The sequence below is a fragment of the Pelophylax lessonae genome (genome assembly GCF_965119305.1).
Source record: "Pelophylax lessonae genome assembly, chromosome: 13".
In the NCBI taxonomy this organism is placed as follows: Eukaryota; Metazoa; Chordata; class Amphibia; order Anura; family Ranidae; genus Pelophylax; species Pelophylax lessonae.
The window spans coordinates 63,273,036-63,299,518 of record NC_138780.1 but is presented as its reverse complement, the minus strand read 5'-3'; the positions used below and the strand labels follow the sequence as shown (position 1 = coordinate 63,299,518).

General features: G+C 43.1%; 1 protein-coding gene across 1 annotated transcript in view; it reads left to right on the top strand.

Moving 5' to 3' along the window:
• Positions 1 to 10,385: 10,385 nt before the first annotated feature.
• The window catches only part of RHOV (ras homolog family member V), a 51,529-nt gene continuing 35,431 nt past the window's right edge, over positions 10,386 to 26,483 (top strand). Inside the window, exon 1 of the mRNA XM_082242591.1 lies at positions 10,386 to 10,765. Coding sequence (XP_082098717.1) covers positions 10,540 to 10,765 — 226 coding nt within the window. The 5' untranslated portion in view covers positions 10,386 to 10,539. The remainder of the gene's footprint in view (positions 10,766 to 26,483) is intronic.

Here is a 26,483-nt window from a genome sequence, read left to right as displayed (position 1 = left end):
ATTTATATGCTGATCAATTAATTGACACAAATCCAAATTTGACCTTTGCCAGAGAATTTGCATGGAAATGTATAACTGTTTCTGAGCTTAAAACCTTTCTGGGCTCTTCATGGGCATTACTAAAAAGAGTGAGTTGAGGTCATATTGGTCCACTGACCCAATTCATCATATGCCCGTGTTCTTTGCTGCCATGGCCAGGACTAGATACGAGCAAATCTTGTGGTTCATGAACTCTGTCGTCCTCGGGGTGACCCTAGATATGACCAGCTCCACAAAATTCGGCACTTGGTAAATCACTTCAACCAAAAGTTTGCAGCCTTGTATATGCCCCCAACAAGCTGTCTGAGTTTAGGAGTCCCTTATTAAATTTTCTGTCCGCCTTTTTTTTTAAACAGTTTCTCCCCAGCAAGTGGCCAGATATAGGGTCAAGATGTATAAGCTCTGTGACAGGGCAACAGGCTATACATGTAGTTTCTGGATTTACAAGGGAAAAGATAGCAATGTGGAGCCCCCCAACTGCCCGGACTACATTGGGAGCAGCGGCAAGATTGTTTTGGACTTGGTGTCACCCTTATTCAGAAAGGGGTACCATTTATACGGGGACAATTATTAAACAAGCGCGCCTTTTTAGTCACCTTTTTGATTTTGGAATTGGTGCATGTGGCACTGTGCGACCTAATCGCCAGGGCTTCCCCCAACGGCTTGTAGATTCCCGTTTTAGTTGAGGGGAGAGAGCCTGCTTGAAGTGTAATAAATTGCTGGCAGTGAAGTGGAGCGACACACAGAATGTTTTTTTTCTATCCTCCATTAACCACTTTACAACCACCCATCGCAGATATACTGCGGCAGGCAGCCGCTCTTGGGCAAAGTGACGTAGATATAGGTCACTCACTCTCGGGAGGCTAGGGGGCAAGCGTGCGCCGCTGGTGGCGCGCTTCCGCCCCAGCTCGTCAGCGGGGAAGCCGATGCGTGTGTCAGACGGCTCCGATTGCCGCCTGACACCCGGGATCGTTCCCTGCTGAGAGAGAAGAACGGTCATCTGTTGTAAACACAGCTGACCGTTCTTCTCCCTGCAATGATCATAGAGCCCCTGGGATCCTTCTATATAGGATCACGTCTCTATGGTCATTTCAAAAGCCCCGTCCCCCAACAGTTAGAATCACTCCCCTAGACTCACATTTAACTCCTTGATCACCCATGTTAACCCCTTCCCTGTCGGTGTCATTATTACAGTAACAGTGCATATTTTTAGCACTGATTATTGTAGTAATATCACTGGTCTCCCCAAAAGTGTAAAAAATGTCAGTTAGGGGTCCGATCTGTCCGCCGCAATGTCGCAGTCCTGCAAATAAAAAAAAAAACCCAGATTGCCGCCATTACTAGTAAAAAAAAAATAATAAAAATAAAGATTACATAAATCTTTCCCATAGTTAGTAGACGAGATAACTTATGCACAAACCAATCAAAATACGCTTATTGGGATTTTTTTTACCAAAAATATGTAGCAGAAAACAAATTGGCCTAAAATGTTAAAATATTTAGATTTTTTAATTTTTTTTGAGAATGTCATATAGCAGAATGTGAAAAATATTGTTTTTTTTTTTCAAAATTGTCGCTCTTTTTTTGTTTATAGCGCAAAAAATAAAAATTGCACAGGTGATCAAATACCACCAAAAGAAAGCTCTAATTGTGGGGGAAAAAAAAGGACAATTTTATTTGGGTACAGCGTCGCACGACCACGCAACTGTCCGTTAAAAAAACAGTGCCGAATCGCAAAATAGAGCCTGGTCATTAAGGGGGCAAATCCTTCCGGTCTTAAAGTGGTTAACGCAGATACAAATTGCAAAACTGCAACAACGACTGGTGTTGTTAAGGAGCCCCTCTGTGTCCACGAATACAACCTTAACATGGGTGGGGTGGATTTAAACGACCAGATGATGGCGCCGTACTTAATTGCCCATAAGGCCAGACGCTGGTACAAAAAAGTGTCTGTATACTTATTCCAATTAGATCTGCTGAACGCTTATGTGCTATACAAAGTGTCAGGAAGAAATGGATCCTTCCTAAAATTTCAGGAAGAGATCATCACAGCCCTTCTGTATCCAGAAGGTGCTGTGGCCCAAATTTACAATCCAGATGCAGTGAGCCGGGCTGCATGAGAGGTATTTTCCAGATGGTCCTCTCTGGTACCCCTACCGAAAGAGCACCCCAAAGAAGATGTCGTGTCTGTAGAAAACGTGTAAATAGGCGTGACACCCGCTATTTTTTTCCCTCCTGTCCCGGCCAACCTGTTCTCTGCATCTGGGACTGTTTCTGCCGCTACCACACACTAGTAGAGTATTAGTATAGGGTACAACACGGCACAGTCTAGAACACACAGGGTCTCGAAAGATGTTAGATGGCTGAGAGATCCTAGCCTGGAAAGTTTCAAGTTTTTTTACAGTTACAAAAAAAAAGTGTAAAAAAAAAAAAATTACAGAATAGTTGTCGTTTTATTGAGTTAATTTTCTGCTCTTACTCTTTTACTGTACTTTATAATATGCTGTTATACTGTCATGTTTTATTGTTACTGTTTTTCATTATTAACCATAGTTTGCTTTGCAGATACCACCATTCTACTGTACTGTATGCTATTATAATGTAATGTTTTATTGTTGCTGTGTTTTTCATTGTTAACCATAGCTTTCTTTGCAGATACCACCATTCTATTGTTTTACTGCACTGTATACTATTATATTGTAATGTTTTATTGTTACTGTGTTTTATTGTTACCATTGTTTGCTTTGCAGGTACACCCATCAGTTGCAGCACTCAGCATATATGTAAATCAATGATTGCAGCGCTGTAGGAGGCGATTTCACCACTGCGGTTAAAAAAAATAGCATATATGGCGAAGCATAGGGGATGGGGAGGACACAGAGGGCGGATCTCCCCTATGCTTCGCCATATATTTTTTAACACTTTCTTGGCAATGATTTCTTCATCCACATTGATCAAAAAAGAACATTGCCTTTATGCCCGTCATTAGAAGTGGGTGGATGCTGGGAGGTCTAACTGCGGGCATGCCACACACTTTCTGGCAAAGATTTCTTCATCCACATCGATCAATGTGAATGGAGGAATCTGTTAGGTTCTCTTTTTTCGTTCAACCCACAGGCTGCACGAAAAAAAAGAACCTTACAATATATGCCAAACAAGGTACATCGTTGGACATTGAGTGGTCATACCAGGATGATGCCTGCAAATTTAGGCAACATCTTGGTATCGTTTTTTACAGCCAGCGATTGGCTTTCATGTAAAAGTAATCCTAGCAGATAATTAGCCCCCGCCGCCTTTCACGGTTTTCTCAGGCTCTCATGTCCCACTGGGTAACCCGAGACTGCAGCCGTTGATTCCGTCAACTGACCATAGAGCTACCGGTAATTAGAGACCAGAATGGCTCCAATCATCTCTATAGCCTAAGATACCGGGATCTACGAGCATTTCATGACTTCAGTTTTCGCCAGATATAAACAGCGCTTGGTGTGATCAGATGCTTTAAGGGCAGGGGAAAGATCTAGAATCTAATAGACCCCAATTAAAAAAAAAAAGGAAGGAGTACCTGTCACTACTTATTGCTATCATAAATTCCATGTGATAACAATTAGGCCCCATGCACACGGGCGTTTTTAATGCCGCTGTAAGCAGCGTCAGGCGTTTTCTTTTTGCAGCCTAAAAACGCCTCTCCATGTTATTCTATGGCCTCATGCACACTCAGACGTTTTTGAGCTGTAAGTGGCCTAGGCGTTTTTAAGCTGCAACAAGAACCCACGACCTGCGCGTTCTGAGGACCAGCGTTAGAGCGTTAAAAACGCCTGACGCTGCTAAAAGCTGAATAACATTGCAATAACGTTGCTTAACGTGCGTTAAGCCACGTTATACGTTTTTTTTTCTTCCATTCAAAATCAATGGTTCCCTATGGGAGCCTATTGATTTGAATGGAGGTCGCACCGCAACACCGCAAGTCGGATCCGACTTGCGGGGCGACTTGCGCTGTGGGAATCTTGAGGGGGAACTCCACGCCAAAATGGGAAAAAAACGGCGTGGGGTCCCCCCCAAGGTTCCAAACCAGGCCCTTCGGGTCTGGTATGGAATTTGAGGGTAGCCCCATGCCGAAAAAACGTCATCGGGAGGCCCCGCCCCTAATGTCACAGTTGACGTCATCTGTGACATGAGGGGGTGGGGCCTCCCGATGACGTCATCGGGGTCACGCCCCTAATGGCTATATAATAAGCTGCAGAGACCGGAGACAGGCATAATCAGCGGAGACATCGTCGGAGGAGGACCGGAGGAAGAAGAGCCGACAGCCGACAGCAAAAGAGCAGAAGACCGGTGAGGAGAAGAAAAGAAGAGAGGACAGCAGAAGAGGGGACAGCAAAAGAGCAGAAGACCCCGGAGAGAAGAACACAAGAAGAGGTGACAGCAAAAGAGCAGAAGACCCCGGAGAGAAGAACACAAGAAGAGGGGACAGCAAAAGAGCAGAAGACCCCGGAGAGGAGAAGACAAGAAGAGTCGGATGAAGATTTTTAATAAACTATCCAAAACGTCTCCTGTCATTATTTCTATACACTGCCTTTTATGGGGTGAATGGGTAGGGGTACAGTGTACCCCATACCCATTCACATAGGGAGGGGGTCCGGGATCTGGGGGGCCCCCTTGTTAAAGGGGGCTTCCAGATTCCAATGAGCCCCCTTCCCGCAGACCCCCACAACCACCGGCCAGGGTTGTGGGGATGAGGCCCTTGTCCTCATCAACATGGGGGCAAGGTGCTTTGAGGTGGGGGGTGCAGAGCTCCCCCTGCCCCAAAGCACCAACACCCCCCATGTTGAGGGCATGTGGCCTGGTGTGGTCCAGGGGGGGTGGGGCCGCTCGCTCGTCCCCTTTCCTGGCCTGCCGGGCTGCATGCTCGGATAAGGGTCTGGTATGGATTTTGGGGGGGACCCCACGCCATTTTTTTCGCCATGGGGCTCCCCTCAAATTCCATACCAGACCCGAAGGGCCTGGTTTGGAACCTTGGGGGGGACCCCCACGCCGTTTTTTTCCCATTTTGGCGTGGAGTTCCCCCTCAAGATTCTCACAGCGCAAGTCGCCCCGCAAGTCGGATCCGACTTGCGGTGCAACCTCCATTCAAATCAACGTGCAATAACGCCAATGGAAAAAGCTACTGAAAGCACGTTTTTACAGCTGCTTTTTCCGGCATCAGAACTAACTTTGACGTATGTTTTTTCTAACGCCCCGTGTGCATGGGGCCTAAAAAATAAAAATAAAAAAAATGAAAAGGGAAGGTGTCAAAATTAAAAAAAAGCAAAATAAATAATAATAAAAAAAAATTCAAGCAGCACTGTCCCCCCGTGTTTGTGCATAAAGGCGAACGCAAGCATCTGTCTGGTGTCATATGTAAACAGCTGCAACATGCATGTGAGGTATCGCCACGAACATCAGATCGAAGACAGTAATTATAGTAGACCTCCAATGTAAATCTAAAGTGGTAACCTGTAAAGGCTTTTTAAGGCTTTTAAAAATGTACGCAGTTTGTTTCTGCTGCACGGGCGTGCACAATTTTAAAGCATGTCATGTTTGGTAGCTATGTATTTGGCATAAGATCATATTTTATATTTTACCACCCAATTGGGCAACATATAGTGTATTTGTGCATTAAATTTAAAAAAAATTGTTTTATTTTCCCCAAAAATTGCATTTGGAAAATCTCTGTGCAAATACCATCTGACAAAAAAAATAAAAAAAATTGCAGCACCCATCATTTAGTTCTGTGGGGCCTCTGCTTTAAAAAACATATAATGTTTGGAGGTTCAAAGTAATTTATTTAAAAAAATTATATATATGTATATTTTTATTTAAACAAAAAGTGTCAGAGAAGACATGGTCTTCAAGTGGTTAGGAAAGTGGGTGATGTGTGGCATAGGCTTCTAATTTTGGGCATAAAAAGCCAGGACAGTTCAAACATCCCCCAAATGACCCCTTTTTGGAAAGTAGACACCCCAAGCTATTTGCTGAGAGGCATTTTGAGTCCATGGAATATTTTATATTTTGCCACACGTTTCGGGAAAATGGCAATTTTTCTTTTTCTTTTTACACAAAGTTGTCCCTTAATGATTTATTGCCATAGGTATATGTGAAATGACACCCCAAAATATATTGTGCTGCTTCTCCTGAGTACAGGGATACCACATGTGTGCGACTTTTTGGGAGCCTAGCTGTGTACAGGACCCTGAAAACCAATCACCACCTTCAGGTTTTCTAAGGGAATAAATTGCTTATTTTACTTCCTCACTACCTATCACAGTTTCGGAGGCCCTGAAATGTTAAGATAGCACAAACCCCCCCCCCCCCCCCAAATGACCCAATTTTAAAAAATAGACACTCCAAGCTATTTGCTGAGAGGCATGTTGAGTTAATAAAATATTCTATATTTTGCCACAAGTTTTGGGAATATTACACTTTTTTTTTTCAACACAAAGTTGTTGCTTGAAAAATATATATTGCTCAAACATTCCATGGCTATATGTGAAATGACACCCCAAAATACATTCTGCTGCTCCTCCTGAGTAGGGGGATACCACATGTGTGAGACTTTTTGGCAGTCTCATTTGTTTTGGAAAATTGAAAAAACTTTCCCTTTCTTTCTCATTTTCCAAAACAAATGAGAGCTGCAAAATTCTCACCATGCCTCTTAGCAAATACCTTGGGTATCTATTTTCCGAAAAGAGGTAATTTGGGGGGGTTTTCATGGCCTCCGAAACTGTGATAGGCAGTGAGGAGTGAAATCAACAAATTACACCCTTAGAAAGCCAGAAGGTGCGGATTGGTTTTCGGGTCCTGAACGTGGCTAGACTGCCAAAAAGTCTCACACATGGGGTATCCCCATACTCAGAAGAAGCAGCAGAATGTATTTTGGGGTTTCATTTTACAGATACCCATGGCATGTGTGAGCAATAAATCATTTAAAAGACAACTTTGCGTAAAAAAAAAAAAAAAAAAAAAAAAAAGGTAAATTTTCCCAAAACTTGTGGCAAAATATAAAATATTCCATGGACTCGACTGGCCTCTCGGCAAATAGCTTAGGGTGTCATTTGGGGGAGGGAGGGGGGTTGTGCTATCTTGGCATTTCATGGCCTCCAAAACTACGGCTAGACTGCCAAAAAGTCTCACACATGTGGTATCCTCATACTCAGGAGACACAGCAGAATGTATTTTGGGGGTGTAATTCCACATACACCCATGGCATGCATGAGCAATATATAATTTTAATGAGAACTTTGAAAAATGACAAAAAAATAAAATAAAATAAATTTTTACCAAACACCTGTGACCAAAATCTTTTTATATTTAATGGGCTCAAGATCCCTTTCAGGAAATTCCTTGGAGTGTCTACTTTCCAAAAAGGGGTAATTTGGGGGGGGGGGGGGGCGGGGGTCAGGTTGTACTGCCCTGCCTTATTAGCACTTTAAGAAATGGGAAAGGCAGTCAGAGAGTAAAAGCTGCGTAAATTCCAGTATAAACATCATGTTTTGTAGATGCTATAAAATTTGTGCAAACCAATAAATATACATTTATTGAGTTTTTTTAATCAGACATGTAGCTAAATACATTTTGGCCTAAATGCATTGAGTTCTTTTGGATATTTTTTATAAGAAAAAGTAAAAAATTTAATTTTTTCTGAACATTTTCGGTCTTTTTTCATTTATATCACAAAAAAAAAATAAAAACTGCAGAGGTGATCAAATACCACCAAAAGACAGCTATATTTGTGGGAAAAAAAGGGACATAGATTTCGTTTGGCTACAGCATTGCATGACTGTGCAATTACCAGTTAAAGTCACGCAGTGCCAAATTGCAAAAAATGGCCTAGTCATTAGGGGATAAAACCTTCCAGTCCAGAAGTGGTTAAAAAAATAAAAAATGGACTGCTCAGTCTAAAATGCCCGGGCCTTTTTTTGTCCCAGTCCGTGTCTAATGGTACCACACTGTTCACACGGTTTTCTTATAACTTTAAATAGTTTATTTGGACTAAGCTGGTCCAAACAAACGATTTGCTTCGCTAAGCGGGAGAGCTGTATAAACTGTATGTAGCCTACTCTGTGGTTCTGCAACAAAACAGGCACTTCCTGTGCTGCCCCTGGAACAAAGATGAGTTAAGTTGAGCGTAGAGCTTCTTCTGATTGGCCAGGGTGGAGAAACTGGCAAACGATGTCAGAATATCCCCTTCAGCCAATCAGAGGAAGCCTTGATGAAATACAAGGCATCCTGTGAGCAGCTCTCACCCTGACTTGATTTTGTTTCAAGAGCGGGATAGGAAGTCCCCATTCCGCTGCTGAATACTGTATGTTGCTGATGCTACATACAGTTTATACAGCGCTCCTAGTGGGCACATCTGCTAGTAAAGGAAATAGTTTGTTTAGATCAGCTTGGTCCAAACAAACTATTTAACCGCTTTCGGACCGCCCACCGCAGAAATACTGCGGCAGACAGGCTGGCACTCCTGTGCGAAGCGCCGTAGGTATACGTCGGTCGCGCGCTGCCGGCGCCGCGCTCCCACCCCCACTCAGCAGCAGGGACTCCGATGCACGGGGCAGGTGGCTTTGATTGCCGCCTGCCACCCACGATCGCTCCCCGCTGAGAGAGAAGAAGGGTCAGCTGTTGTAAACACAACTGACCGTTCTTCTCTCTGGAATGATCACAGAGCTCCTGTGATCCTTCTATATAGGATCACATGTCTCTATGATCATTTCACAATCCCCACCTCCATACAGTTAGAAACACACCCCTAGGTACACATTTAACCTTTGATCGCCCCTGGGTTAACCACTTCCCTGCCAATGGCATTTTTACAGTAACAGTGCATATTTTTAGCACTGATTACTGTAGTAATGTCACTGGTACCCCCAAAAGTGTCAAAAATGTCAGTTAGGGGTCCAATCTGTCCGCCGCTATGTTGCAGTCCTGCTAAAAAAATCGCAGACCACCATTACTAGTAAAAAAAAAAAAAAACAATAAGAGTGACATAAATCTTTCCCATAGTTAGTAGATGCGATAACTTTTGTGCAAACCATTTAAAATACGCTAAGTGCAGTTTTTTTTTACCAAAAATATGTAGAAGACAACAAATTGGCCTAAAATGTTAAAAAAATTTAGATTTTTAAATTTTTTTTGGAATGTTATATAGCAGATTGTGAAAAATATTGGGTTTTTTTTTTTTTTTTCAGAATTGTCTCTCTATTTTTGTTTATAGTGCAAAAAAAAAAAAAAAAAAATCGCACAGATGATCAAATACCAACAAAAAAAAATTCTATTTGTGGGGAAAAAAAAGGAAATCTATTTTTTTTCCTTTAGATACAGTGTCGTAAGACTGTGCAATTGTCTGTTAAAGTAATGCAGTGCCGTATCGCAAAAAAACGGCCTGGTCATTAAAGGGGCAGAAGTGGTTAAAGTCACAAAAAACCTGGATTTAGGCTTTCATTTCACCCCAGTAAAGTGCACTGTAATGCATCTGGAAAAGACTTGCACAATTCAGATATGTTGGTAGACCATTCAAACTGAATCAATGAATATTGCAACATAATTAATATATGCCCCTCTGTGTATACTGTAGTAAATAAAACCCACGATTAATTATAAAAACCACATGCTGAAGAAGAAACATTTTCTGCACCTTATGTATTTTTTTTAACCACAAGCATTTTTGCAGCACATAATATTTATAAAGTCTAGATGCATGTTTTAGAGCCGGTTCACATACAGGCGACCCGACTTGCTGGGGCGACCTGTGAAGTCGCGGCGCAGAGCGTGCACCGCGACCTCGGAGTGACATGCACGGACTTCATATCATTGAAGTCAAAGCAGGTCACCCCAAAGTAGTACAGGACCCTTTTTCTAAGTCGGAGCGACTTGTGTCGCTCCTATTAGAACGGGTCCTGTGCTAATCTATGGCAGGCGACCCACGGCGACTTGTCAGGCGACCAAGTCGTCTGACAAGTCGCCCCAGTGTTAACCGGCTCTTATTGTTTTGGAGGATAAGAAATAAGTAAATATTATGCTTTAAGCACAGGCATTGCCAACTTTTTTATTTCCCCATTACCTTGCTATTACAAATGTGATCCTGTTTGCAGTTTTGTTTATATTTGTTATTATCTTTAAATCTTAAAGAATGAACTGGTTAGAGAGTTTACCTGACTCAGTATCCTTTATGATTACAGGAGTATTGTCTGTGAAAAGCAAGCTCCGATTACCATGGGGAGGGAAAGCGTGAATAGGGCTGGCTCAGAGCAAAGCAGAGCATGATATAATCACACCTGTTGTGAATGAGAGAGAGAGAGGGAGAGGAAATTCTTGGAGTGAAATGTCTTGGAACATCAATAATGTAGACGTTTGCCTGCTGTAAGGATATCTTAAGAAGCATTGGGAGACCCATGGAAAGAAAAAAGTGGATTTGTCTTTTAGGTGATTGTTGAAAATATCAGAAGTGGCCCGTGGACCGGTATCATGCCTCCACAAGTGATTGCGGATTGTTCTGATGGGAAAAGGTTAAGTTCACAATTCTCAGGTTCTCTCAGGAGGAGATATTCATCCAGGCCCAGCAGCCAGGAGCTTGGAATTAAATGTGTCCTTGTGGGAGATGGTGCCGTAGGAAAGACCAGCCTGGTGGTTAGCTACACTATAAATGGTTACCCCACTGAGTACCAGCCAACCGCTCTAGACACCTATTCAGGTGAGTTCATTTTATCTTTAATACTGTGTGAATTCACATATGTTGTATCAATTATGGAGGAACATAAAGACTCTTTTAGTGGTGAATTTCTGTATCTTCCTCTATAGATGGAACACACTGTAAGGCATGTATGTTTTTTTTAATGTAGATCCCACCTATCTTTTGGGCGTTTCAACACTTACATGCTAATATTAGTCCTTTATCTGTGGTGAGACCTTTATTGCCTCTGCCTTTTCCACTGGCACTCAGTTGCTAAATTGCCCAATGTTTTATTTCCAACACAGATCATTTGTGATTGAAATGTGCCTTCATATGGTGGGGCTTAACATACCAGCAATTTGATTGTTGAAGGGTCCTGCAAAAAAAAAATGCTTGCAAGGGCCTCCAAACACTATACGTGTGTGTGTGTGTGTGTGTGTGTATATATATATATATATATATATATATATATATATATATATATATATATATATATATATATATATATATATATATACACGCACGCAAACAAGATGCCCAAAAATCAGCTTCAAAGCAGTAACTGCAGGAGATTGTGGCAGTCCAGACAAGATAGCCTTTGTGGTGGCACCCACACTGGAACAGTGTAATCTACGCATTGATCATATAGGAGTTTAAACTCGTACAGTAGGTGACACTTTTTCTTGTACAGTTCTCCTTTAACATTGGCACTTGGAGAGTTAACATCACAAAATAAGGCCTATTTATAGTTTTGCGTTTTTTGCATGCTAAAACCCATGCACTCAGCTTCACATTAATGAAGTATCCTCTAATCTCAGTGAACATTGAGGCTGTGTTGGCACCTAATATGGATGCGGCTCATGGCAGGGGTCTGGTGTGCCCCTGCTCTCTGTTTCAGGGATGAATTGGGCCCAAATTTTTGTCTTTAATTCTGACGTGAAATGGAGCCAAAGACGCACAGGACCCCTGTGCAATATACGCTCCACAGCCGTCACGGAGATGTGTAAACCGACTCCATTGAGAGCCAGACGCACACTCCTGTCATGTGAATTGAATGTGGAGAAACCCGCATCCAATTTGCACTAGTGTGAAGCTAGCATGATGGCAGTAAAAAGATCAGGTGGTCCACGGAGTCTGCGCCAATTTTATTTATATTTTATTTTTAGAGATTTGTGTATTGTCTTTTTTTTTTTTTTTTTGCCTGAACTATAGCTCTGTTTGTCCAAAGCCTGATGATTGGGGCGCTGGGGGTGCGGGGCACACAATGATTGGGGCGCTGGGGGGTGCGGGGCACACAATGATTGGGGTGCGGGGCACACAATGATTGGGGCGCTGGGGGTGTGGGGCACACAATGATTGGGGCGCTGGGGGTACGGGGCACACAATGATGGGGGTGCGGGGCACACAATGATTGGGGCGCTGGGGGCGCGGGGCACACAATGATTGGGGCGCTGGGGGTGCGGGGCACACAATGATTGGGGCGCTGGGGGCGCGGGGCACATGTGCACAGCGAGCAGGTTACGTCGATGCGCCAGTGTATTTTAATGGAAAAAGCATTCAGAGCTTTTGTGCATTGGGAGACCTAATGAAGTCAATGGCAGCACATGGAACCTGCATTTTGATGCGTTGGTGACAGGGTATTAACGAGGTTTGGTCAATGGCTGTTAACACTATCCATTCCATAGCCTAAAGTGAAAAATGCATTGGAAACAAGTGTCTAAAACTGACAAAGGAAATGCATATGCGTCAGTGCTCTTGCATAACACTACTAGATCTAAATGAGCAGCAAGTGTTAAATATTTACTGATTTCCTTTCAAAGTATAAGAACCTCTGTTTTAATTGGGGAGGGGTGACAATTGACTGTTTGTCATGCAGAGTCTGTGACCTTACTAGTAGAGTAACACGTTTGAAACCGTCTTCTACTCCTTGTCCTGGATAGTAGTCTAGTACTTATCCCACCAGCTCTTGTCCCCTGCTAAGATGTCATAGTTAACACCACCAAATCATTTTGGTGCTACAACTGAGCTGTAATCTAGTATCCTAATAAATGGTCCACTCAGACTGATAGAAATGAGTAGCCTCTGCTGAGCCGAATCTATCTTTCTGGGATTCTGTTTTTCAGATCTGTGTGGGGTTTTTGTATCTCTCTCTCATAGAATCTTTCCTGTCACATCTTCTGTTGAAGCAGGGGAAGGCTTACTTTTCTGCTCTATCATCTTCTATCCATTCACTCATTTTCCCTTCATTAATTCCTCTCTCCGATCATTAATTCCTCCCCCCCCCCCTCAATTCATTCATTCCGATCCATTCATTTTTTTTTTCCATTCACCTTTTTCACTCTCTCTATTCATTCATTAATCTCACTCTATACATTCATTTCACTCACTCACTCCATCCATTCATTCATCACACCCTTATTCATTGCATAGTTACATACATAGTTTGTGAGGTTGAAAAAAGACATCAGTCCATCCAGTTCAACCTATGATGTGTGTTGGTTAGTACATTGTATACCCCTGTATCTTGTGGTCTTTAAGGTGCCCATCTAATCGTTTTTTTAAACTATCGATGCTCCCTGCTGATACCACTGCTTGTGGAAGAGAATTCCACATCCTTACTGCTCTGACAGTGAAGAACCCCTTACGTATTTTAAGGTTAAACCGCTTTTCCTCTAGTTTTAGTGAGTGGCCACGTGTCTTATTGTATCTCCTTTCTCTGAATAGTTTGTTCCTTATGCTAGGGTCGCCAGTACAGTATTTGTACATTGATATCATATCCCCCCTTAATCGTCTCTTCTCCAGAGAGAATAGGTTCAGTGCTTGTAGTCTTTCCTCATAGCTGATGTCCTCCATTCCCCTAATTATTTTTGTTGCCCTTCTCTGGACTTTCTCCAGTTCCAGCACATCCTTCCTGAGGACCGGTTCCCAGAACTGGACAGCATACTCCAGATGTGGCCGGACCAGAGTCTTGCAGAGAGGGAGAATAATCTCTTTATTTCTGGAGTGAATCCCCTTTTTTTATACATGCCAGTATTCACCCAGAGGTTCCCCCCTAGTGAGCAGCCCATTCATCCATCCCTCCCTCTCTCCATCGACTCATTCATTCCTCCCTCCTTTTGTTCATTCCTCCATCATGCATCAATCAAGTGAGACCCTCTCCTATTTTGTATGAGCGGACACACATGAGAAAATTTCACCACTACTGCTTCAAGATTTTAAAAAATGACATCTACCCATAACTTAATTTTTTGGGTCAACTGACCCTTTTCTTCACTTTATCTAATGTAATCTTGTTCATCAGAGTCTATAATCCAGTGTTTGGAAATCTTATGCACTCGTAGAATCTTGTTTTGTCATTTGTTTTATTTTAAGGATGTTTGGTAAATGTTTCTAATTGTAGGGTTTGACTTTCAATTGTTTTTGGGCACAGAGAAGAGAACTCAAAAGAGCAGAATGGAGATTTTTTTTTTTTTTCAAACAAATTTCACATAACATTGTATATGTGGTTTTCATTCAGTAAAGTTGTTTTTGTTTTGAAATGGAATGTTAAAAGCAAACAAATTGTTGGAACTAATTTTCAAAGATATTCGTCAAGCCGTTGAATGTACTAAGATTTTTCATATGCATTTTCGTACACATGTACGTACAAACATTCATCTATTATGGGCCATACACACTATAAGATTTTCTGAAGACTTTTTCCTTCAGATTTACCAAAACCATATAATATGAGGTCAAACCTAAACACTTTCAATTTGTATGCAATCTGGCAGGCCCTTGCACTACATAGAAAAGGTAAATCTGAAGGAAATCTAACCACAAAAGTTGGATAGTGTGTATCCAGCTTTAGTGTATGGCCATCTTAGCTGTAATGACATTTTGAAGAAATTTTTGTTTTATTGTTCATTGTGCAAAAGAACTATGAAGGCTGAATATTGAACATAATCTGATTTTGATCATCTGATGCTGCTCGGTGTCAGTAATTGCATTTTAATTCTATATCCTATAATTCCAAAAGGCAAGATCAATATCATGGCAGAATTTGGGCAGGGGGGTGTCAGAGTACATGGACATGTACATATTTTTCAGGAGGATTTCAGTATATCCTTTGGAAGTGTTTGGGATGTTACTAGGTCCTAGCTAAATTTTAAGGCCCTCCACTCAAAAGGGCAGATCAATGTGTGGCCAGGTAGTCCATAATTTTCAGTGTGAGCCTGTGATTTAAATGCTCAAAGTGGGCAAAATTTTACTATTCCTAATGCCCCGTACACACGCGCAGATTATCTACAGACTTTTGTCTGCAGAGTTACCTTTTCTATGTAGTGCAAGGGCCTGCCAGATTGCATACAAATTTAAAGTGTTTAGGTTTGACCTCATATTATATGGTTTTGGTAAGTCTGCATATAATCTGCACGTGTGTATGGGGCATTAGTGGCTTAATTTTGTGTTCACTCAAGCTGCCCCTGCCCATAGACCCCATGACAGATGTGTGTGCTGCAATGGCAATAATTATACCCCTGGAAATGTCTATGGTCATCCTGTCAAATTAAAATAGATTTGGGCCTAATGAAGGGGTGGGGGAAGAGGGGGGGGTAAACTTTTGCTTATAGCAATCAATCAGAATTCTTGTTTAATTTTATCCATGAGATTAAAGGTTGCTTCTGATTGATAGTGCCTGGGGAACAGTTTCAGATTTGTGCTCATTTTATGTATTTTATCTAGTTTTCACCGATCTTCACATTGTGCCCTTGTGCAGCCTTGCATATTGAAAAACCCTAAAAAAAAAAAAAAAAAAAAAAAAAACCTGGCTGATCTTTGCCAGTTTCAATTTTTTTCATGTGACAACACTGGAAAAATGAATGTACAGCTTGTATAACATTGTAAATTTGCTGTCCCCTCAATAACTCAACACACAGCCATTAATGTCTAAACTGCTGGCAACAAAAGTGAGTACACCCCTAAGTGAAAATGTCCAAATTGGGCCCAAGTGTCAATATTTTGTGTGGCCACCATTTATTTTCCAGCACTGCCTTAACCTTCTTGGGCATAGGGTTCACCAGAGCTTCACAGATTGACACTGGAGTCCTCTTCCACTCCTCCATGAGGACCCCACAGAGCTGGTGGATGTTGGAGACCTTGCACTCCTCCACCTTCCATTTTAGGATGCCCCACAGATGCTCAATAGGGTGTCGGGCTGGAGACATGCTTGGCCAGTTCATCACCTCAGCTTCTTTAGCAAGGCAGTGGTCATCTTGGAGCTGTGTTTGGGGTCGTTATCATGTTGGAATACTGCCCTGCGGCCCAGTCTCCGAGGGGAGGGGGATCATGCTCTGCTTCAATATGTCACAGTACATGTTGGCATTCATTATTTCCTCAATGAACTGTAGCTCCCCAGTGCTGGCAGCACTCGTACAGCCCCAGACTATGACACTCCCACCACCATGCTTGACTGTAGGCAAGACATACTTGTCTTTGTACTCCTCACCTGGTTGCCGCCACACACGCTCTTATGGTGAAGAAACCTTTCCGTATTTGGAGACGAAATCTGTTTTGCTCTAGATGTAAAGAGTGCCCCCTTGTCCTCTGTGTTGACCTTAAAGTGAACAACTCGACACCAAGTTCACTATATGGACCTCTTAGGTATTTATACATGTTGATTATATCAGTGGAAGAAATGTTTGTGAAAGAAACGCTCTGGTACACTTAAAGTGGTGTTAAACACTAAAGCAAGCATTTATCATATTGCAGATTACCATTTCTTCAATGTGATTGCTGCATTTGTATTCTTTTTTTATGGCTTGCTTTCTTCTATTTTCACCTGGTGATCCAGCCAGCAAGTCCTCCTTCCTTCCTTTTTATTTTTTTTATTGGTAATTTCCAAACAAACACAATTGTCTAATATAGAGAATGATTATCCATCAAGGTCAACCAATGATATTCAAAACAGAGGTCTGAAAATAGCCCTTTACATCTACCCCCCCCCCCCCCTTTTAAAAAGAACTCCCAGTCTCCGGATAACCAGCCTGGGGATGCAATCGAGGAAGAAAAAGGGAAAAGTAAAGTGTTTAGGGTGATGGTGATGGTGATAGTCCAAGCTTAGACTCCCGATGCTCCTTCAGACTCCTACAAGTGCCCTGTCCGAGAGTTGCTAGCCTGTTTTTCAAAATAAAAAGCTCACCAGCAGAATGTATGTTATTACAGAGATGAGAAAAACCATTTGACACTAGCAGGGATGCTTGCAATGATCACCTATTATTTTATGTAAAACCTTTATCCCAAAAGGAGAAAACTGTTGCTTATGACTGCTTATAAGGTATTCGCTGGAGTTTGGCTTTAATGTGTCTAGTGTATTTATGTTAGTACATCTAACACTCCATACCCCCCCCCCCCCCAACTGGCAATGATGCTGTCCATAGGTGCCCCCTGTGCTCATTCATCCAGAGGGGGCAGCCTAATTAAGAAGGTGTTACTGGCCAGATAACTGGGTAAAAACGGGGGGGGGGGGGGGTTGGGGAGAGCCTAGCTTTAAAGCATAGGTTTTATAGCCCACATTACTCGGATCTATAGAGGTTTCCTTTGACTTGCAGTTGTCTAGATGAGAGGATGTTAACGAAAATCTTTCAGATGGCAAAAAAAAAGTTTGGGCTTTTTGGGTGCATTTTTATGGGCGATTAGCACACACTTAGAATGCCATTGGAAAGCTGCAATGACTGTTCCTATACTGCGGTAATCATAGCTGGACACAAAGTTGTAGATGCATCAGCCTGTCATTGCATTGTATGGGGGGAGCAGACATTCGCACACACCTGTCACCCAGCCACAGGGATCGGCAGATTCTTGCCAATTGAATTTGCAGTGTGCAAATTACCTGTCTGAACCACCCCACCCCCCTCCTATCTGCATTGAGAAGTTTTGGTCAAGGAGCTTCTGTTCTATATATTGTCCATTTTAATACCTCTTACTGTAAGAAGATATGAATAATGTTTAGCTTTATATTTCCATGTATGAATTCAGACATCTCTGGACATTCAGTACTTCACCGAGCACCATGACATCTAATTTCTGAATGCTTTCCTTTGAACTATACCAGTACTGGTATTTCTTGTTTGCATTTGACTTGTATGTAATATACTGATGCATAAACTATGCTAGAGGGTTAATGAGGAAAACAAACATAACTTTGCTGTCCCTGGTATCGGTTGACAATAGTGTTTCCGGTTAGACAGGTTCCTCTCCTATCTGAAGAGGTTATGATTTGATTTTTTCCCAGCAGTTAAAAAGCTTCAGTAGTGACAGAATACACTCAGTCACAGATCACACCCCATCATTGTCTGACTTTCTTCCTTCAGGCTCGGTTCACATTAGTGCGATGGCAGACATTGCATGTGATTGGAATCGCACTGCTCTGAAAATCGCATGCGATGTCTGTGCGATGCGAATTCAGCCATACAGATAGTATGGCTGATTTCGCATCTGATTTGGCACAAACGCACAGGATCCTTTTTTGGGTCTGCACCAGAATCGGATTGCATGGTGATTCACACTTATGCGATCCGATTAATTTCCGAATGTCAGGTCGCACTGCGATATGTGAACTGATCTGGGGTGTCGTTAACTCTGAATTGACCCCCCCCCCAGCGATTGGCATATGGCAGTGTGCACTGCCTGTGCTGGGAATGCGATGCGGGAACCCGCAGTAGATTTGTAGGGTTTCCGCATCGCACTAGTGTGAACCGGGACACACTTACCATATAACATCTGCCGCCTTAGGCACGGTTCACAATAGTGCGGCTCCAAAGCCCACATCCCTGCGTGACTTCATCGTGGCTTGCATACGATTTCTTTTAACAGAAGTCAATGCAAGTCATGTTGAAGTCAACCCAAAGTAGTGGGGGAACCTTTTTCTTTGTAATCAACTCGCGGCAGTGTGAGCTGGGGCTTTTGGTAACTTATCAGAAGAAAGGTGTGATGTGTGTGTATATACAGCATACCTATGTATATCCATGTTATTTTATTTTTTCTATGAAAAACACAAAGGACTGGAGCATGAACAAGAATAAATACAAATTATCTTTAAAGAAGCTAATAAGTCAATATGAATAACAATCTAAAACATGGTACACACTGACAGTTTTTTCCATTCAACCCAGTGGGCTAAAAGTAAAAAAATGGAGGGGCTCGCTCTACTATCTGTAGCACCCTCCTAGATACTATAGGTGCTAGGCAGGTAAAGTATAGTTTGCTCTGTCTGCTTATCAGGGGAGCCTGATCAATAGTTAGGCCTGTTGCATGTGTCCATGTGTGATTTATCTGGTCTGAGGGAGTGTCTCCACTGTAACCAATGGGGAGGCTTGTTGGACAGTGGAGGAAACCCAGCCAGTGACACACAGGCTTTTGTAACTGTCCCAGTGGGTTGGCACAGAAAGTGGTGCATCCTGAGATAGACTATAAAAGTCAAGGGCACATGTGGTAGAGGGTCTTTGGGCGGGAAGCCAAGTCCCAGAAGGAGGGTAAGGCTGTCTCTCGTTCTGCAGCTGGGAAAGGTGGTCACAGGCATTCAGCTTGGTGAGCCTGAAGCTGTGGCTGAATACAGAGGTCCAGTGGATGCTGACAAGTGGAGTTTGGAGGCAACGGTGACTCTGGAAAACAAGTGTCTGTGAGTACAGAGGAACTTGCCTTGGGTCTGCCAGGAAGGGGACCCCTCCAGAAGCTAGGGTCAGCAGACAGGTGTCAGCACACAGGCATTGAGAGAAAGGGGGTGCTAGTTTCAGAACCCTGAAGAGAATATTCACACATGAACATTTAAAGTACCTTAATTTAGTGGCAAAGTGAAGCATTGGCCTTGCCGCATTCTAGAGTGAGCTGTCCCTCCAGATTGTGAATAGTTAATAGTTGGAGTATCCCACTCATCCCTTCTCCTATCCAAGTTCTCAATAAAACCACAAAAACCAACATCCCCTGGATTGATTATTGACTGAGCCAAGAACTTAGAATGCGGTTATCTGCTGTCCATTGCTAAGGGTAACCCAGGGGGATCCAGAAGGTGTAATTATCAGCAGTCCTCTAGGGAGCAGTGCTACAGATCTATGTAATGTTAATACAGCGAGCTTCCCATCTAGCTAATGTGTCTGTGTCTCCCCCACCAGAATACACTGGTCAGCGCTCGCAGCTGTTGGCTGCTGTTTTTCCAGCATGCCCATTCATCAGGTTTCCGTCGGACAGGCTGCTGTACACACGGACTGAATGTCGGCATTTTTGGGTTATCTTTTGTATGAATATGAATATTCTCCCTTATACATGTTGATGACTTGACAAATGTTGTTCAAATGTACATTTAAAAAAAATTTTGGAAAAAAAAATGGAAATGTTTTAAACTAAATTCTACTAGTGTATGGCCAGCTTTATTTTTGTACACAAAACCTTAAGGTTGGAGGAATGGGAGGGGTAAATAACCTAAAAGATCACAGTGTAATAGAAGGTATAGTGCTATACCTTACTCAATTAAAGGTCAAGTTGAATTAAAAAAAAAAAAACGCACTTGATTTTGCAGAAAAAGTGTGCATTTATTTTTTGCACAGGATCCTGCAAAACATTGCATTGTTGGGCCCCTGCAAACTCTTCTCCATTTCTCTGCCCATACCTCTGTATGGGCTTTTAGTTGGAGAGCTGAAAGAAGTGTCAACTGGCTAGGAGTGCACAGATTACCGCACTCCTCTTCCACTGAGAGCTACTTGTAGTTCATTCGTCGATTTCTGTAAATAAATGATGTGACCGGGCAGGCAGAGCCCCCCAAAGCCGTGCCAATTTAAAAAAAAAAAAAAGTGGCAGTGGCTGCAGGGGAGAAGAAGCACTGTTGGATGATCTTGGCAACATCTTACTACATCCCAAATATGGGTGGAATTCTTGGTACACACAATGAGAATATCAGACGAATGATCATCCGAGGTGTGTGATTTTTTTTTTTTTTTTCTCTTTACAGATGAATACTGTCCTGAATAAATGAAACCTCATTTGTTCTGTTATCATACAAGAACATTTTTTGTGCTTTTGCCTTTGGATTATTACACATGAACTGTCATGCTCGCCTCTCTGAAAAGCTGTGTACGAACTTTCAGATTATCGGACGATCGCTCCGAAAGCGGTTTTTCTCATCGTACTACACATAACCTGTTAATAAAGCTGGCAGAGTAAAGGCGCCACTCAGTGAAGCAGTAATAACAAATTTATTGAGCTCATATCAAGACTTCCATAAAAGCAAAAAGTGGAGCGTCATGACCCAGCGTCCTTCCTAATTCACCGTGTACCCGTGGTGGTAGCTGCCAGCAGCCTAAACCAATCCGGGGGCTGAATCAGAGTGTAGCTGCGGCGAACCGCCCATTCCTAGTCTACGGCCGCACGGGCCTTCTGTGAGGTATGCGGTTCGCCGCAGCCACTCTGATTCAGCCCCCGGATTGGTTTAGGCTCCTGGCAGCTTCCACAACGGGGACACGGTGAGTTAGGAAGGACACCGGGTCATGACGCTCCAATTTTGCTTTTATGTAAGTCTTGATATGAGCTTAATAAATTTATTACTGCTTCACTGAGTGGCGCCTTCTCTTTACTCTGCTTACATGTGGGATCTCGCTTTGCCCCTGTAAGAGTTGCCCTTGATGATAGCACTAACACTGTGCTTTTGGAACATTCACCATCAGTCTGGTTAACATCTCACCTATCAAGGCTGTCTGGAACAAAGGACCCATCCCCCAGCAAGAGCGCCCATTCTTTTTCCTTTTGCAATTGTTACTACAGCTGGAGTTATCCTTTTTAGCTAAAACATGTTTGCACTATTAGATATATGCAAAATTGTGCCCCTCAAGTGCAATTACTATTTAAGTGCTATTCAGTAGACCTGTGCATCATAAAAAAAATTTAGATTGGTTAATCTACTTCATTAAATTTGGTTGATAAGTTCAATTCAGGATTCGTATTCGGAATTCGTTTTATGTCTGTAGCAATATTTCCAGGCATTGGGCCTGATATAGGTCTGCCATTATTACCGGTAACATTTCCGACACATTTAAGTTGAAAACCTGTGTGAGAGCTGAGACAATGACCATTCCGTCATCTTTGGTTTGTTTTGTAATGGGCAGGGGAGGGCTGGCAGCCTTAGGCCTAGGGGGCAAGTCCAGTCAAGTGGCCCATTGAACCATCGAATCAGCTCACCATCCAGGCCCACCTGGTTTTATAATGGATATTGATGTTATGAAGCAAGACAAACATGATGCAATATGGTAACATAATTGAATGTTAATAGCAACAAAGGAGGTTTACCAAAAATAAATGACATTACTCCAGGCGGGGCCTAGGAAGCTCCTGTCGGGCGGAGATCACTCTGCCTGACAGGGAAGTGACTGTGTTTTATTATTGTGCCGGCCGGGTGCAGGAGCGTACTCTGCACACTCATACCGCTCCACTGCAGCTCTGCAAATATAAAATTGTATAGCGGCGACCAGCAGCTGTATACAGTGTCTGGCCCCTACATTAATCCAGCCCTGAGTGCGGCCTTTTTACCCAGCATCAGAGCAGCCCGGGGGGCAATTGCCACCCTGCCCCCCTTCCTAGTTCTCCCCTGGTAATGGGGATGGGAGAAGGGAATGAGTGGGATACTCCTCTGGTTCAACTGGGACACTGTACAGAAAAATGCCTGTTAGCGATGTCTTGACACCGGCTGAATGCCGGCCAACGCTCCCTGGCGCTTGAAGATCCTGTTCTGCTGAACTGTGCTTGAACTTCGACTTTAATACTCAGGTTAACTCAGAAGATTCAGGACTGTAGGACATTTGACTCCTGACACTCTGTTTAGCTTAAAAGTCCTGTGAACAGCTCCCTCCAGCCCTTCACAGACTGAGGTAGCTCCTTGTAACTACTTGTGCTGCTGCAAACCTTAACACTGTATGATTAACTCTTCAGGGCCCAACCGCTGGCGCCCCTCTACACTTCAGGGTCCTCTCACTAGGCACCCCCCTCTGACACTTCAGGGTCCTCTCACTAGGCACCCCCCTCTGACACTTCAGGGTCCTCTCGCTAGGCACCCCCCTCTGACACTTCAGGGTCCTCTCGCTAGGCACCCCCCTCTGACACTTCAGGGTCCTCTCGCTAGGCACCCCCCCCCTCTGACACTTCAGGGTCCTCTCGCTAGGCACCCCCCCCCCTCTGACACTTCAGGGTCCTCTCTCTAGGCACCCCCCCTCTGACACTTCAGGGTCCTCTCTCTAGGCCTCCCCCCCCCCCTCTGACACTTCAGGGTCCTCTCTCTAGGCCTCCCCCCCCCCTCTGACACTTCAGGGTCCTCTCTCTAGGCCTCCCCCCCCCCTCTGACACTTCAGGGTCCTCTCTCTAGGCACCCCCCCCTCTGACACTTCAGGGTCCTCTCTCTAGGCACCCCCCCCTCTGACACTTCAGGGTCCTCTCTCTAGGCACCCCCCCCCTGACACTTCAGGGTCCTCTCTCTAGGCACCCCCCCCCTCTGACACTAGCTGGCTCCTGGATCCCTGGGACCTTCACTGGAGTGGTACACTCTACACTTCAGGCAGACCCTCAGGGGCAATTCACAGTACTCACCAACTTGGCATGCTTTCCTGGAACTGAACCCCTCTATCTCCACTGGTCCTCGGCACACCGGATCCTCTCCTCAGCTCAGCTCTCTCTCTGGACTCTCAGGCAGCCACCCGAGACACCTGATCCTTTTGACAGGAGGAGAGACAGCCGTACCTGTTATGGATGATATATATCACACCAAACAGTACCCTCCCTCCTGGGACTCTGCTTCCCACCAAAGACGCTGCGTCATGCGTTCCCCTCAAACTTATACCCACTCCCAGAATCCTCTGTGGCAGAATCAGCCTTTTGGGGTAGATACAGGCCTGAATGAGCCACTGATTGGGTTTCCTCCACTGCCCAATGAGAATCCTCTCATGGAGCCAGTGGGGAGACTGCCCTCTCAGCAGCCACAACTAGGAGACATAACAGCCCAGCTGAAAATCATGGCCCTGTTGTTAGGCAGCCAAGGCCCACTAAGCTTTTACCTAGCATCTACCTTGTAGTGTGCTACATGTCTTTTTGATTTTTCCCAATTCTAATGTGGCAAAGTGAACAAATAAAAGAAAAATCTTCATCAAATGATTACAATGACTCTTTAAATCATCTTTGGCTTAACAAAAACAGCATTATTTTGAAATGGTACTCTAATAACGCAGTCTTTGATTTCAGAAATATGTTTACAGTTCAAATTTCAGAAATTTGGGCGAATTTTGTTTCTTTATTCAGAACATTCGGTAAACATTGTTTATACAGCAACAAACAAACCACACATCTCTACTATTCAGTAAGATGCTGCCATCAATTTTGGTGTGAACTCCAAAAACATATACTCCGTGTGTTGAGGCTCTAGCCGATCTCTTAAACTGCTAAAGTATAAATGTACCAATGCTATTATAAAAACATCAGAAAGCAAAAAACAAATCCTTGCAATAAAAACCTAAATAACAAGTGAAAATCCTGTTCTGATATAAAACAAGAAGCCATCTTCTGTTTCGCCATCTTTCATAGTTTCATTGTTTCATAGTAGTTGAGGTTGAATAAAGACAATAGTCCATCCAGTTCAACCTGTGTAGGTGTGTGTGGCCGTAATCGTCTCGCATAGCCCTGAATGTTCTGATCCTTGAGATGTACGTCTAAGTCTTTTGAAAGCCACCATACTACCCGCAGAAACCACCTCTTGTGGTAGAGAATTCCACAATCTTGCAGCTCTAATAGTAAAGAACCCCCCACGTTGCCTGAGGTTAAAACGCTTCTCCTCTAATCGCATTGTATGCCCTCGAGTCTTCATGCACTTTCTACGACTGAATAGCTTTTTTTCTATGTCGAGATCACCATTGAGAAATTGCTATCATGTCCCCTCTTAGGCGTCTCTTCTCCAGGGAGAATAAATCAAGCGATTGCAGACGCTCTTCATAATTAAGGTCCTCCAATCCCCTAATCAGTTAAGTTGCCCTTCTCTGTACTCTCTCCAGCTCCAACACATCCCTCCTGAGGACTGGCGACCAGAACTGGACAGAATACTCCAGATGCGGTCGGACCAGAGTTTTATAAAGTGGAAGGATTATAGTCTTATCTCTGGAATACATCCCTTTCTTTATGCATGCTAATATTCTGCTGGCTTTGGCAGCTGCCGCTTGACATTGCATGCTATTGCCTAGTCTATCATCTACCAAGACTCCCTTCCCCATTTGCAAAAATGTGATACATGCTCTTCATACTCAATAGTCCCCCCCTCACGTCCAGCTCAGGTGGAACGCACATCGGCTCATAGAAACAAGTGGCGAGGATTGAATGTTACAGGCAATTACAGCTGGTGCTGCTTTATAGCACATGGAAATGGAAGTGCATTGGATGGTTTAAAATGTATTGCACGATGTTTGCACTATTTTTTTTCATTCTGGGATTTCCCTGCTGGTGACATTACATGTAAGAGCAAAGGAGGTGAACATCAAGTATATACCCTCCATAAGAGTTGTAATTACATAAGCTGCGAGGGTCCTGGTAGCCCAAAGCTACAGTATCTGGTGAGTGGCCTCCCTTATGCTAGGTGGTGGAACAAACAATCATAGTGGTGCACTATTGAGTGTGAAAAGCATGTGTCACCTTTTTTGCACGTGGTGATGGAAAGATGGTGGCATAGAAGATTGCTTTTTTTTTTTTATATCCTACCAGGACTTTCACTTTGTTTTTATTGGAAGGAAATGTTTGTACTACTGTCTGTTTTCCTTTCACAAGGAGGGGCCCTCTTTTCAGGACTAATTGATGGATGTCCGAATAGGAAATGAAGGAAGCATTTCAAAGTTGAGTAGAAGATCTAGCCTTTCTCAACCTTTTTTATAGTAACCCTTACAATTACATTTACGGTATCAGGGAACCCATGCTAAAACTAACCAGGGGTCGGTGGAAGAATGCCCAAAGAATGCCAAACCCCCCCCCCCCCCCCATCCCCCTTTGTCACAGCTAAAACTACGTGTGTAATGCTGTTGATTGTGGTGGTGGACCTGGACCAGATCCGATCCGAATGCCTGCTTACTATTTATAGATGCTTCATACTTGTAGTCTTTAAAAATTCTATTTGCTGTTTTACCTTCTGGCTGTTGTGTTTAGTGCAGTGCTGGTTTTCTCTGTGTTATAAACATTATTTAATGTGAGAATCCAGTTTACAGACAACTTTTTTGTTCTAGAGCAAGTTAAATTTTTCTTTTACAGTTGCACACAATTTCACTCCCTCTGTCTCACAGTGGGCTTCTTGGAAGTCAGTTTTACCTTCTGATTCGTGTTTGATGGTTGTGTTTTTTGGCTTTTTTATATATTTAGCTTTTGTATTTAAAGTAATCCTTTTTTTAGTTTTGTGTTTTTTTTTTTTTTTTTTTATGTTACGGTAATACTTTCTTTCAAAACTCTGTTCTAAGGAAACCATATCCCCTGCCATACTGATTCCTATGGTTCATAAACCGAGGACAGAAGAAACGTACTATCATTCTCCAAAAGAATCCTATTGAGCCTTAACTTGATATAGTAATTAAAACTGCAGTTTCTTTTAGACTATATAATGTATAACTAATGGAAATCTCACTTGGTAACTAATATCAGGATGCATAGTGCAGTGCTATATAGCAAATGTTTGCTTTCACTCTATGCACTGCAAAACTAACTTTCC